Source organism: Dermochelys coriacea, chromosome 8 (genome assembly GCF_009764565.3).
Source record: "Dermochelys coriacea isolate rDerCor1 chromosome 8, rDerCor1.pri.v4, whole genome shotgun sequence".
NCBI classification, from domain to species: Eukaryota; Metazoa; Chordata; order Testudines; family Dermochelyidae; genus Dermochelys; species Dermochelys coriacea.
The window spans coordinates 29,902,661-29,918,199 of record NC_050075.1 but is presented as its reverse complement, the minus strand read 5'-3'; the positions used below and the strand labels follow the sequence as shown (position 1 = coordinate 29,918,199).

Here is a 15,539-nt window from a genome sequence, read left to right as displayed (position 1 = left end):
TGTAGCAATCAATACCCTTGCTGGTTATGCAGAGAAACCAAGAATTTCATTAGCCTTGGTGAGTGAGCTTAACCTGTCACCCTAGAGTTGTTCAGTCCAGTTCAGGGATGAGGCACATCAGCAAGCAGGGCAATGGAGGTGTAGGGGAGATGAATTCTTCTGCCCATGCTGTACCTTTTCTGTAGATAAGTATTGTAATATAGTGTCCAGGCTTGTCACTGTGGCATCTATCACCAAACTTGCTAGTAGTGAATCACCTAACTTGCTAGTAATGTGAATGCCGCTGTATTGCAGCAGCAGAGAGTACAGCTCATCAGTATTAGTTTTCATTCCAATCCAGTATCTCCTCCCTGCTCAAAAGCAAAGTTTGAAATCCAAACTAACTTTTTCTCTGTTTTTTCTATCCCCACTCCAAAGCTGTTCTTGCCCTCTAGGATATGAGGGGGAGAGATGTGAAATAAACCCAGATGACTGTGAAGATAACGATTGTGAGAATAACTCCACGTGCATGGATGGAATCAACAACTATGTCTGTCTCTGCCCTCCTAATTACACAGGTAAGGAAGGACCTCAGCCAAAGGGCATAGGGAGCTGAGGGAAGCAGTTGAAGGAACTTCCATCCACCTGGGACACCATAAGAAACTGGTCCACTCCCACTTGGTGAGATCACATGCATGGAATTAACCCAGATTCTGAGTAGATTTTAAAGTACCCAAATTGGAAGTGTGGTGTCAATGAATTCCTGCTCATCCAGTAAATAGAGGCAAGAAAAGGGGATAGTTTTGCAAAGATGCTGCTCCAGCAATATGTCTGACCCTTAATCCAGAGAGATCACTGCTACCCCTGAGAGAGTGTAATTCATACCAGAAGGAGGCTTTTGGGAAGGGTCAGAGGGGAAAATCTATGACTCTCTTGGCATATTTTGTACACATGCACTTCCCCAGGTCAGAAGTACTCATTGCAATTACTGGAACTACAGTTAAACTATATAAACAAGAAATTCTCAAGTTCATCTGTTGGTTAGAGAATTTTGTACTTTTCCACAAAAGTGTTCACAAAAGTGTTTCCAGTACTGAGCTTAGCTCGATATACGTCTACTTAGTGTTTCTGAGGATAAAAGCGACTCCTGTTTCAAATTATACTATAATAGTAACACTTATAAAATGACTTCCATCTAAAGATCTCAAAGCACTGAATGTATTAATGAACCAACCATGACAATACCCCGGTTAAGTCACCTCCATTTTACAGATAGGGAACTAAGGCACAGAGGCTAAGTGATTTGCCCTCGGTCACAAAGTGAGTGAGTGAGAGAGCTGGAAATAGAACCCATATCTCCTGACTCTCTGTCCTGTGCTTTAGATGTCTTCCTTCCTAAATCTTCTGTAGGGCTAGGAACCATCTTAGCTCAGAAATTTAAAATGCTGCCTCTCAGATGACTGCTGGGGTAGATACTTCACTCATCACAAGCCACTGATCTCCTCTGCTCAGTATACAGGGGTAAAAAAATATCCATGTTAGTTCCTATTTTGATGCTTTGAAATCAGTTTGTTACTCTATGAGCATGGAGCACTAATGACGGGCTTCTCATATGCAGGAGGGTATTACATATCACTGGAAGTTGGAGTGGCTTGGTAAGTGACAGGGAAGTCTTCTAGAATTTCCCAAACTCTTTAAAAATGCTTTTTATAGCCAATATGAGAGGCCTGGGGAAAAGCCTTATGACTTTAATGAAAATTTATTAGAGTTTTTTATCTACTCCTTCTGCCAAAATACTCGGCAAAGCTTAGGCTGGGCCAGAGCAAAGAACTTTGTTTCTAGTATGTTGAGCCAATTGTTCTTATATGCACTGTATGTATGTGAGCGTTACACTGCTGATATCAAATAAAACTCCTTATATGGTGATGATGGCTTTACATTTACAAAAGGAAGTGTATTTGAGCAGCTAAGCAAGAGATAGCTAGCAAGGAACTGAATCCAATGGACATGTTCTGTCCTTTTTAACAGCCTCATGGTGGGCTATAATGGCTCTTGCAGAGAAAAACACCAGGAAAGGGGATGGAGTAGGATTTTTCTGCAGATAGTACCTGTCAGTGAATCATTTCTGGTTATGGCCAAAGAATTTTTATGACACTTGAGAGTCAGATTTGCAGATATTTTTAATCATAATCCAGCTCACTATTACCAGAATGAATGACTGAATATTGCCTTTTGTAAGCTGTTCATCAGCTAGAGTGTACCAGATCATCAAATAGCTATGCAGTTAAACTCCTTGGACCTGATTCTAGTTTCAGATGCATGATACACACTGCTGGATATAGTATACAATATCTGGGGCCTAGAATATTAACCGTTTGTACAGCCAACTATCTGATTGCAATTGAAACAAATTTGATTATAACTATATAAATAATAAGGCTGAAAGTCTGGAGAACGGTAGTATGGATGATTGTAGAGGTGTGATAGGACTTGATATAATGAAAGGCTGAAAAAATCACTTGGAAAGGAGAAGAGTTAGAGAAACTTTGTGATTAAAAATAAGAAGGGTCTTTGTGAAATGTGAGCTCAGGGTCACTCAGATTAATTGTGGGCTAATTTTAGTACAAACAAGAGAATATTTATTCAGATCTTGTAATCATTCTGATTAATTCTGATAAAATACAGGTATGCTAGGTGTGGATGAAACGGAAACTGAACCCAGTACATGATGGATGTGCTCTGTCAAAACTGCTCAGGTCAAAAGGGATAACAATATTGTGTTTATATCTAAAAAATAATTGAGCAGAATAACCTAATAACTAATTATATGGTTTTGCAAGCTAAAATAAGAGTTATGAAATATCATGCTTCAAAGAATAAGCTAACCACTGCGAGGTCAGAAAGGAATTTTCTCCCATATTCAGAATTCTCCAATGGACTACATGCATTCCTGGTTTTTGCATTATGCCAGTCTCTCTTGGAAGTATCCAAGGTTTTCTTTATTTCCTCAGAATCACCCTGCTTTGTTATTTTGTGTTTCTCTAATTTTACCATTATGTCCTTTTTGGGAAAAATATGCCAAGTATGAATCTTGCTTTCATTGGTTAAAATAATGAAGGCTGTTAGTCTCTCTTCACTGAATAGTTTTCCAAATGTTTTTCTTTTCTATCTGATCCTAGATGAAAAATGTCCAATATGGTAAATGATTATAGAGGGGAGGAATTTACCACATCCAAGGCCCCATTTTGGTATTATTAAAAATATTCTTGACTCTCTTAGAGTTCCTTCCCATCCAGTGATCTCAAAGAGCTTTACAAACATGAATGAACTGACCCTCATGGCCTTTCTTTGAAATAGGTAAGAATTGTCTACAGACATCCATACTGAGGCATAGTAATGGCCTGTTACTGGCTGAATGTGACAGAGAGATTCAATGGCTGAAACAAAAGTAAAAGGCCTGAATCTCTTCACTCGTGGCCTTAGCCACAGGACCAGATAATGTTTTCCATTTTATTCATTAAGTTCAACACTTGCAAATCTGGGTGCCTAAATTTAAGCAATTAAAGCCATATTTAGGCTCTGTGACACAGTGTCCTTAACTCCCCCTGCCTCAACTTCCTCTCGCTGGAGGAGTAGTTTAGCCCTACAGCTAAACAAAAAACTCTACTTCTTCCAGGATAGACAGTTTAGAAGAAGTCTAAGGTTAACAATGGACCAGAAACTAGTTGAACAGTTTGTTGGAGCCCTCTGTGGCCACAGCTCTCTCTTGATGGTCTCAGCAATCTTCCCTCTTGATTCAGGGAAATGCAGGTGAACTCCTAGCCATGGACTTCAAAACAGGAACCTACCTCTTGGTTCCTGTCTCAAGCTTTCTGATCTTCCTTTGTTTATGGCCTCTTTCCTCACTCTGCAGGTCTCTTAACTTTGTTCCTGGAACTTGACTATATCTGGCTTTCTTGCTTAAAACCATCCCCCTCCGTGTACTCCAGAAAATGGTTTACTGCTAGCCCCTGCAGCTCTGTCTGCCTCAGGAGTCTCTAACAAAACCTACAGAATTTCCCTGGAGTTCTGTATCTAGATGTCCATCGGCCTCCAAGGCTTCTTTTTGACTTGTTCTCATTTGTGGGTTGTCGGGGAGGGCGGTTGAGAGAAAGAGACACACAGAGCTTGTTCTTACCCCCTCATCAGTCTTGCATGTACTGTCTTACTGTTTTAATGGTGGTATTCAAACACTGTCATCTGTGTGGGATTGGCAGCTCAAACAATCATCCATGAATTTATGTGAATGCTTGGCCAGAATCTGAGCAGTCCCAAACCTGAGCTGGTCTTTGAAGTTTTTGAAACATTTTAGTTAAACTTTGATGTCTTTCTTTTAATTTCACGCACCTCTGCAATCTGTGTCTGTCAGAAGCAGAAATGAGTAGATACCACAAGGAATTTGGGAAACACTAGAAATTTCTTTAAAAAGCGTGATATAGTGAGTCTCAGCAAATGTATTCAACTCGCTTTGGTCTGGCAATTGGGATCAGATTTGAAAACAATTTCAAAAAACTATCCATATTAAATAAAATGGCCTCTTTCTAAAACAGATGGCATCCCGGGAAGGAGGGAATGGGGGCTGTAAGATTATTTCCTTGTGAAAGGTTTGTCACCATTAGCTTGTATCACAGAAAAATGAGTAGAAACAATTTCTGGTGTTGCATGTTAGCAAGATGAGCCTAATGCATTTTTACCTCAGAGGACTTTGCAGTCTCTTGGGTTAGATGTTGTTGTCACAGATTTTTTGTTGTTGCTCCCCTTTTCAACTCAACACTATTCATTATTTGTGAGTGATTACAATTTCTCCCTCTGGCCCATCTTACTGCAGGGCTGTTGCCTGTCCAAAGCCAAGCACTTAAGTAAACAAAATTACTCTGGAGGAAAGATGCCTTGTGGTGACTTGTGGTTGCCACTAGTTTATGGAGCTTTGCTAGCTTGCTTCACATAGCTAACCATTGTGGTCAGATGGCTCAGAACAATCTCAGTGAGGGGCCCCATTTGCAGTGCTGAGTTGAACTTATCTGAATCATAGCTCTTTAGATTGGTTTGGTGCCTTTGCACGTTTTTAGTTAATGTGTCACACATACAAGCCAGAAGTTTTCTGATAGTGTGGTTTCAAGTATTTCTTCTGTAAGTTCACCAAGGATTTGAGCTATTACATGTGTATCTAAAGCCTAAACAAGTTCCTAACTATTAGCCAGTTTCAGAACTCTGGGACCGCCCATAGCCATAATTTGCTTGAAAGAGAAAGCAAGTAATGATTAGGGTTTGGTGCACCCATCCTTTAATCCAAGAGATTCTTGCTCTGGGTGGAAGTTTTCCAGTTTAGTTACTTGGTAAATGTGAAATTTGTTTGTTTTCTGCATAGAAGACTAAAGCAAGAACCCCAAGTTTTTGCTTGCAGAATCAAAGAATATGAACACCAAAAGAGCTGGATACACATAACTGACACAAGGATCTTGGGCCCATTCCTGCTCTCATTGCAGTCAGTCTGAGTTTTCCTTGACAGCGATCCACATGTTTACCTCCCTCAGGTCAGACTATGATAATTCATTGTGCTGGGACTGAAGGTGGAAGCAGCACAGCAAATGAAAATACAGCAACCTGATTCCTTAGCTCTGCACCCTACCTTGGCTCCCATCTTGCTTCTGGTGCCAGTTCAAATCCCTAGTCTAATCCTTAATGCCACCCATGGGTTGGGACCCAAATGTCAGACTTCCTCTGCATTCATGGCCCACCAAGACAGCCACACATCTGTGGAACAATGAGATTAATACTGCCTAGGACAGAGGTGGGCAAACTACAGCCCGCGGGACCCTCTTGGCCCAGGAGGCTAGCCCCTTGCCACTCCCCTGCTATTCCCCCTCCCTCGCTCTGGGCTGCCATCACAGTGCTCTGGGCAGCAGTGCAGCTGCAGAGCCGCAGCCTGACCCTGTGCCCTGTGCTGTGCGGTGGTGTGACTGGCTCCAGCCGGGTGGCACAGCTGCCTGTCCTGGTGCTCTGGGCGGCGCAGCTGTAACGCCACCAACCACCGGTTGTCCAGGCAGCACAGTAAGGGGGCAGGGAGCAAGGGGGGTGGATAAAGGGCAGGGGAGTTTGGGGTGGTGGTCAGGAGGTAGGGGTGTGGATAGGGGCGGGGCGGTCAGAGGGCAGGGAACAGGGGGGTTGAATGGGGGCAAGGGTCCTGGGGGGGCAGTCAGGAAGGAAAGGGGGGGTTGGATGGGGCAGCGGGGGGCAGTCAGGGGACAGGGAGAGGGTGGATGGGGGCTAGATGGGGCAGGAGTCTTGGGGGGGGCCATCAGGGGGCAAGAAGCAGGGGAGGTTAGATAGGGGGTGGGGGCTGGGCCATGCCTGGGTGTTTGGAGAGGCATAGCCTCCCCTAACCAGCCCTCCACACAATTTCAGAAAAAAGTTTGCCCGCCCCTGGCCTAGGAGGATAAAGTTTGTGAGATCTGAACATAGAGTGTTCTTGGTGACGAGCCCCAACCTGTGAACATCCTGCCAGAGGATTAGAAGCCAAGCAAAAACCTAACCACTTTCAGAGCAAATTATAATATTCAGTAAATAAGGCAGCATGCTAAACTGCCAAATCTAGGAGAAGTGGACAACAATGTAGACAACTCTATGTGAACGTTAATTACTGTATTCAGCCCTCGGTGAGCACATTAGAAATGCCAGCAAGAGATAAGCAGGTATCCTGGTATATAAATTATTCTAGGAAGATTGCTATATTTTAACAACTGATATACAAAGAAGCAAGCTGTACTTTATCTTCTGCACTACCTTCTGCTAGACATTAGAGTAGATGCAGCCAACTTCAAAGGAAAAAAGTGGGCTGAAGATTCCTGTAACTTACTCCCATAAATTGGAGCATAATTTGGTCAAATATGTTCAGTTACTCTGTTGGGGGGGTGCAATTTAATTGACATCTCCCATTAGGCTTGAAAGCATTACAGGGACCTAACCCAAGGATAAATTGTCCACAAATAATGTCTGTACTACACTAATAGGCACAAAAGGGATTTTCTTCAGCACTGGGACATGTCTTATTCCAATTTCCATTCTTCTTCAACATAAGAAGATAGGAATTACTATATTGGGTCAGTTCAATAGTTCATCTAGGCCTGTGTCCTGTCTCTGACAGTGCCAATATCATATGCTTCAGAGGATGGTGGAAAAAACTTCAAAATGGACACTTGTGGAATATCCTTCCAAAAGGCAGACTTTCTAAATAATGCCCATTAGTTAGTAATTCACTCTTGCCCTGATGCATGAGGATTTGTCCCTTACCAAATCTTTAGCCAAGCTAATGTAAATATGGTTGTTCTTCTATATATAAATATCTAACAGCATAATTGCCACCAATGCTGTAAAAGTCCCCCACTGAATGGCAGGGAAATAGACTTAGATGACTTAACAGCTTATGTTTGTACAACACTTATTGTTACCTCTCTCTCCAAAGTAATATGTTTTGTCTGTCTTTAAATTTCTGTGATTGATTAGGGTTTGAATTCCTTTCTCACCTTAAGGATGTCCCAGGGCATCAGTACACTACAGCATCTTGGTCTAAGGTCAAATCTTCTCTGGTGCCGTAAACAAGAAGCAGCGTTCCTTTGGGAGATTGTGTGAACTTTTTCCTTATCTTGTCAACGGAGAGAAGCAGAACACATTCTTTGCTCAAACACATGGGAATACTGCTGGAATCCCTGCTTTTCTCCCCACATCTTATCTCATTGAGCTCTGGTTTCATTGGTACCACAAAGGGCAGTGATAGCTGGTTGGTTCTCAGTACTTCTGAAAATCAAGCCCCTTACTTAAGTACTTAAATTTGAATTAGGAGTCAAACTTTCAGCTACTACTTTTCAAAATCTTGCCCAAATGTTTGAAGGTGAAAAAAATCTCCCCCTAATATTGCAGTTTACCATAAGCAGTCTTAAATTGTTTTCAAAGTAATTATTTTCCTGATAAAACTTATGAGTTCAAGATTCTCTGTTTGTCAAGCAAGGGTTGAGTCCAGAACTGAAGTTTAGAAATCAGCTACTGTGCATCCAGCCTTAAATTTTTGCATCAAAACCTCTCATAGAATTTTTAGCAAATGGGTTTGGTGCACTTGCCTGGCAACTGAATGGACTGTTTCCATAAGGATTTTGGCTGTGACTTTCCTGTGTGCATCATTTCAGTGAACAAACACAATGGATTGAGGCAAAATCTGGGGTTGGAAAATACTGGCTTTTACTTCTAAATGTTGAGCTTGGTAAACCCTGCCCAGCAGGAAGAGTCTCATGTAAAAAAAATAATCCAAGAAGTATGGATCTGGACTTTAAATCTCTTCAAAGTTCAGGGGTTGGGCTCAGCCCGTTATAAAGGTAAGGGCCCATCAGCAATGAGATTCTTAGACACCAACTTCTCCTGGCGCTGGTGGGTGCTCGCACCCCCGTGCCCTGCCCCCATTCCAACTCCTTCCTCAAACTTCCTCAAACCCCAACCCAACTCCGCCCCTTCCCTGCCCCTATTGGACTCCTTCCCCAAATCCCCACCCCGGCCCCACCTCTTCCCCGCCTCCTCCCCTAAGCGCGCCGCATTCCCGCTCCTCCTTCATCCCTCCCTCCCTCCTGCCGTTTCGCAGTGGCAATCACTGTGAGGAGAAGCAGGGACGGCGCTCTCAGGGAAGGAGGCAGAGGTGAGCTTGGGCGGGGCGGGGAGCTTGGCTTCCGGTGGGTGCAGAGCACCCACCAATTTTTCCCCGTGGGTGCTCCAGCTCCGGAGCACCCATGAAATCAGCGCCTATGATGAGATTCTGTTCCAAGTTCAAATTTAACAGCTCTCTCCTAAAATTGTGTGGAGTATCATTTGCTATGAGGTGTCATTTGCTATGAGGTGGGGGGCAGTTGCTCTACCAGACCTTCGTTTCCCTCCTCCCGCCCAGACTATTCATACCCTTGCCAGTCAACAGCACTGCGGTGTCTTTCCCCTGGCCAGTGGGACCTGTCTGGGCCGGAGCTCCTAATTGCCTCATTGTTAGCACCAACCCTATATTCCACTGGTTGGATAGGAAGCAGCAGCAATGGCCTGGGCCAGGCCCCAGTCCCTGCCCCAAGCCAGCCATCAGTGAGAGACACACGTCACTCCGAGGGACAGGATTGGCATTCCACTGCTCCAGCCCCTTCAGGGATGGGACCAACTCGTTTACCCCCCACAAGCAGCCATTGCCTCAGTGGGATGGTGGAAGTGGGGAATACTGACACAACTTTATTCCTCCCCTCTGACTTTTCTGAAATGATGCCCCTGTTTGTGGGTGTTTGGATCCGCAAAACTTATATGTTGTGAAATGCATTATTGGAGTGTCCAAGATAGATGGATCCAATATTTTGGCTCAGGTCTGTTAAACTTCATCAAGCATCAGCATTACTCCTGATTGGCAATAATTTCTCTGCACAGCATGTTCTGGCACATTCTCAGTAACATCTACCACTGGTGAAGCCAATTAGCTTTTGGGTGACAGTGGCCTTGATTGCTAAGGACTATTTGAAATTTCCACTTGTCATTGCCTTTTTTTTTTCAGCGTAAAGGGGAAGGAGAAAGAGCAGGGGAATCCATGTCTCTGTGGAACATTAGTCACTATTGGGTATCCAACAAGTAATTTCTCACGAGGACAGCTGTAATGTGTAGTCGGCTCTTACCGGTGTGGCCAGAGGTAATGCCCCTATTTTGGCTCACTGAGTACAATTAAGAGGACTGTAACATACTTCTTAACAATTCAAATATATTTCCCTTTCCTTTGCAAGCTGTAAAAGTTATCCCAATAGATAACAGCCAGCCTGTCTCCATCCATTTCTCCATCCTAAACCTGTGTTATATAAACAATAATATTAATCCCCTAAAATCAGGCAACACTCCCCACAGACACTTCCCTTTTTCCTACTTAATCTTGTGAAGTTCTTGACAACATTGTTACCCTTAGCCTTGAGGTTCTGTGAAAGTTGTTTTCACAAAAGACTGAGAATATTTTCCATGCCATGTTATTAATTATTTTGATTAATATTAGAAATGAGAGCAAAGGATTGCCTAAGTGACACTGCAGACAATAAAACTGAGGGACACATGGTACTTGGAGGCAAGTTACAATGTGGGTGTTACGATCATTTCAAAATTGGGATTGGAAAAAAAAATGTTGACCGACCCCACCTCCCTTTTTTTCCCATTAGGAAGGAATAATGGGATCACAGCTCTAAAAATCTAACATGGTATGAAATAAATAGCACATATGCCAATGTGGTCATTTAAATAACAAACAAAATAATTAAATCAAACCAACTGCATGCAAAAGGTTTCTGTCTCTGTTGCTGTTGTTTTGGTTTGTTTTGATCACGAAGCTATATAAGTATGCCAGCCTACCAGCTCTTTGTAAGTCGTGAGAACTGTGAAAACAGATTATTTTAGAATGACCAGTGTCCCTCTTTGGGATTTCATTGAACCAAATAAAAAAGGGGGTGTCAAGATTCCTTCCCCACTCTGAACTCTAGGGTACAGATGAGGGGACCTGCATGAAAAACTCCCTAAGCTTATTTTTACCAGCTTAGGTTAAAACTTCCCCAAGGTACAAATTGTTTTAGCTTTTGTCCCTGGACTTTATTGCTGCCACCACCAAGCGTCTAACAAAATATAACCGGGAATGAGCCCACTTGGAAACGTCTTTTCCCCCAAAATCCCCCCAAGCCCTACACCCCCTTTCCTGGGGAAGGCTTGATAAAAATCATCACCAATTTGCATAGGTGAACACAGACCCAAACCCTTGGATCTTAAGAATAAGAAAAAGCAATCAGGTTCTTAAAAGAAGAATTTTAATTGAAGAAAAAGTAAAAGAATCACCTCTGTAAAATCAGGATGGTAAATACCTTACAGGGTAATCGGATTCAAAACATAGAGAATCCCTCAAGGCAAAACCTTAAGTTACGAAACGACACAAAAACAGGAATATACATTCCATTCAGCACAACTTATTTTATCAGCCATTTAAACAAAACAGAATCTAACACATATCTAACTAGATTGCTTATTACAGGAGTGCTGACCTGCATTCCTGCTCTGGTCCGGGCAAAGGCAACACAGACAGAGCGAACCCTTTGTTTTCCTCCCGCCTCCAGCTTTGAAAGTATTTTGTCTCCTCATTGATCCTTTTGGTCAGGTACCAGCGAGGTTATCTTTAGCTTCTTAACCCTTTACAGGTGAAAGGGGTTTTTTTCTTCTAGCCAGGAGGGATTTAATGGTGGTTAGCCTTCCCTTTATATTTATGACGGGGAATGTTGTACGAGTGCGGTAATTATTTTACTGTGGCTTTGAAAAGGTCAGCGTAGTGAAAGGTGTCAGATTGAGAGATCCAGGTACAAGATAAAGCACAGTGATCCCGTGCATGGTTAGTAAGCAGGCAAGCTTCACCCATGTCACTCCACCATTGGGCCTCAACATGGCCCTGAAGGTTCCATTTCCAGGTTAGGATGGTAGCTTAGACTCCTTGCCCATTCAGCACTCGGCCTCTGTTTGGTATGTTATGATCTGCACTAGTTACCAGTCTGTTTCTGTGTGCAATACAGAATCTTAACTGTAATGCATTTAATGCATGTAATGTAATACCTGGGTACCTACCTACCTTAATAGACATCCTCTCCTCGTATCCTGCCACAGTACTTTAGACCAGCTAGAGGGCCTGAGCTAATGCCTCCACCAGTTTAGAAAAGAAAGGTCTGATGGCTTAGGTGGCTTTCAGTGAGACTCTCAACTCGCTTCTCCTTCGTGGTCTGACATATCACTATTTGGCTGACCAGCAGGGTGTGCATTCAAAGCCTGTCCATTCTTGCAGACTTTGGTGAAAGGAGAGGGTATGGGATGTACACTGTGGATTTTGTTTTGGTTGGGCGAGTAATGAAAATTTTGGTTTTTTGTATGTATGTTAGGTGTTTTTACCTCTATGTACCTAGGACGGAGTTGATTGGGGAAGTTAGTGTGGAGGATGATGATGGTGGTTGGGAAGGTGTTGCCAGTGGTGTGTGCATTTCTTAGGTCTTGTCTATACTGGTGGCAGCGTGTAAGGTACGTGTCGCTGCATGCTACAGTGAAAAGCAGGCTGCGTCTGCATTGTGGTGTGTAGCTACATGCCGCAGCAAAAGACTCCAGTGGTGAGGAAAGCCTCTGGAAGTGGGGAGGCAGCGGGGAGCTAAAAATAGCTGTGTAGATGTGGGAGGCACTACTTGGGCATGTTGAGAACTGTGTAGGGTTCTGGCATGTGCTGACTCTCCTCATTTAAGCAGTGCCTCACCATATACACTGCTATTTATACATGTGCTGAGGGGCGGGGGGATACAGTGTATGTATTGTACATGCTGCTGTTAGTGTAGCCATAGCTTTAATGTGGTGGAATGCCCTCTGTATAAAACACTTTTGATAAAATTTTAAAAAGCTGTTTAATGCCTCTAGAGTCCAGTATAGCCTGTGTGCAAATAATTAACAAAATGACACAATATTTGGAAGTATCATTTTTCAGAGAAAAACTTGGAATAGACTTTTAATTGCTACAATAACTAGGAGCCCAAAGCCATGCACAGAAGTAAAAAGGGCCACATTTTCCCCTCAGAAACATGCAATCAGATGGCCACTGAATGTTACATACCCCTGTTGAGGACAGATTTTTACCCAAAATATTTAGTAACTGAAGGAAACATAAGAAACTTTGTATAGCTCTTGCCTTAAGCATCACTGTTTAAAAAGTGTTTTCTTTCCCTACCATGCTGTCTGTCATTCAGTAAACATTGATGAAGCCCTTTCAATTATCAACAGGAATTTTCTTCCCCAAGATGAGGTTGTCTGGGTTCCACGACATTCCCAAGACAAATCTGGAAATGTTGAAATCTGAAATGAAAGAGAGATGAGAAAAAATAACTAACAGGAAGGAGCCTAAAACATTCCAAATTTTCTGTGAACAATGATAAATTAGTTGGATGCTGTGTTTGGTACCAAGCCTGAAATCCTCCTAATTTTGATAGTGGTGCTTTCAGCATGACACAGTGAGTCATAATATTTGACAAGTGTATACATTTTGGGGGAATTTTTAATGGATTTCTATGCATTTGTCAATTTTCCAAGTTGGCTGAGACGACTACTTTAAGAAGAATTATGATTTCCTGGAATTGGAAGTTTACACCACTATTCTGACTTTTCTCAAAAGTCTGTTTTCCTTTATTTAAAAAAAAAAAAAAGCTCTTATGGATATTGTAGCAAAGTTATAGCTTAAGGCATCTATCTCCAATGTATTCTATTAACAAAAAAGGCTGCATTTCAAAAGGATAGTTGAAGGCTTTAGAACGTTGAGTTCCTGTCATGTCACCATCAAGTTAGAAATTCTCTGGATTTCTTTTTTAAGGAATGCTTGTCATGTTTTATGCTCATAGAAATATACAAAAAAGGCAAACTGAAGGAAGTTAGAAGCCAAGGTTGACCTGATGGGATATATCTATGCAGGGATAAAAAACCTGTGGCTTCCCTGGGTCAGCTGACTCAGGCTCACAGGGCTTGGTCTCTGGGGCTGAAAAATTGCTGGGTAGACACTCGGGCTTGGGATGGAGCCCAAGCTTTGGGACCCTGCAAGGATGGAGGGTCCCAGATATAGGCACCAAGTGTTATTTTTCCCCAGGGGTGCTCAACCCTTGCTCCCCTCGAGGCCCTGCCCCTCTCCACCCCTTCCCCTGAGATCCAGCCCTCACTCCACCTTCTCCTCACCCCGCTCTAACCCCTCCCCTGAGGCCCTACCTGCCCACCGCTCGCTGCTATCAGCCCTCCCCCAAGTGCCTCCTCCAGCTGCCAAACAGCTGATCGGCGACTGCCGCCAAACAGCTATGGCTGGTGGGTGCTGAGCACCCACTATTTTTGCAGCATCCACGGAGTCAGCACCTATGATCCCAGACCTCAGGCTCAGCCTGAGCCTGCATGACAAAATAGAAATTTTTGGCCCTGCAGCCCAAGCCCTATGAGCTTGAGTTTGCTGATTTGGGCCAGCTGCAGCTGTGCTTCAGGTCTTTTAGCCCCGTGTAGACATACCCTGATTGATGTCAATGTCTCTTTTAGCTGCCTGAATTAGGTTGCAGGTTCTTTTAGGTTTTTTGAAGATAAGAGTAAACTTCCAATTGTGCCATCTCAAAAATGTTACTCAACATCTTTAGCAATAGTTTCAGTCATGCAGGTTGTTACTGAATGTGCTAACTTGCTTTGGATGAAGAATGAGGTGCCACAACAAACATCAGAAACCCAAACCAAGCAGAATATATGCTTTGATTTCCCTGGTGTGCCTAGTGATTCAAAGATGGAAAGTACTTCTTTTTCTTTGGCATATCACCCATTCCAAGCCAGATGCATTATTTGTATTTGTCCAAGTTATTTCAAGTTCAGTGCTATATAAGAGCTAGGTGCTGATTATCAAGCTGTCTAGAGTGGCTAGAGTGCCCACCTCAGGGCAGACTGTCTAGAAGAAGGGCACAAATATCAAATGTGTGTGTTCTGTAATTAGATTTCACCAACCAAGTAACAAGTGTGAACTCCTAAAGCACTGTAACAGTCTTGGAGTCACAGACCGTCCCCTTGGGCACTCTGGTCTATCTTGCCACCGAGGTAAGCCTGCCTTTGTGATAGACGGTCCTTTACACCAAAAATCACAATATTCAGGTTACTCACAGTCCCAAAGGATAAGTCACTTATCCCTGGTCAATTAATTGTATCTCAAATCTCAAACCAAAGACAAAGCTTGTAGCCAATCCTATAATGAACTAACTAAAGGTCTATGAACTAAGAAAAAGAAATACGAGTTATATGGAAGGTTAAAGCAGGTAAATATACACACACAAATGCAATACAGTCTTAGGTTCCAAAAGGTAATGGCGGTTAACTATGAAATCGAAGTTCCATATGTCCTTTAGGGCTAACCCAAGCCAAGAAGCTTGAGGATCCCTTGCTTATGCTTAGAAATATTGCCCTCTCTGAATTCCAGGCAGCATAGCAATAACAATTCTTCCTTGACAGGGATTTTTATTCCCTTCCATTAGAGTTCAAAATGTGATGGGACGAGTTTTTGTGTTCATAGGTTCATTTCATAGGTGTGGGGAAAACAATCAGCAAATCTTTTGTCCACTGATGTTCCACATTGGCTTGTCTGGTGTCTATGGGTGATCTTTTCGGGGGGACAGGAGATGACACCTTTTGTGATGAACTAGTATTTCACACTTGGTAATGCTTTTCTCCTGACTGCATGGGTTTCCAGTTTCATAGCAAACATTTTTATAGTTGCAGAGCAAATTCTTAAACATTTCCTTAAACATAGAATACAGATATTATAAGTGAGATTAATGCTTGCAGCAATTTACGAGCATTTCATAAAGTCTAAACACTAAGTTCTTAGAAACTTTATATCTATTTTAACAAAGCTAATGCACTGGTGTGTCTGACTGGTTTCCAGCTATGCATTTGTCAGTAGTCAGTGA

At 42.8% G+C, this 15,539-nt stretch overlaps 1 protein-coding gene across 1 annotated transcript in view; it reads left to right on the top strand.

The window, feature by feature from the left end:
- The window catches only part of SLIT3 (slit guidance ligand 3), a 796,449-nt gene that overhangs the window by 725,267 nt on the left and 55,643 nt on the right, over nucleotides 1-15,539 (top strand). Inside the window, exon 28 of the mRNA XM_038413692.2 lies at nucleotides 418-557. Within this exon, the coding sequence (XP_038269620.1) occupies nucleotides 418-557 (140 nt within the window). The remainder of the gene's footprint in view (nucleotides 1-417; nucleotides 558-15,539) is intronic.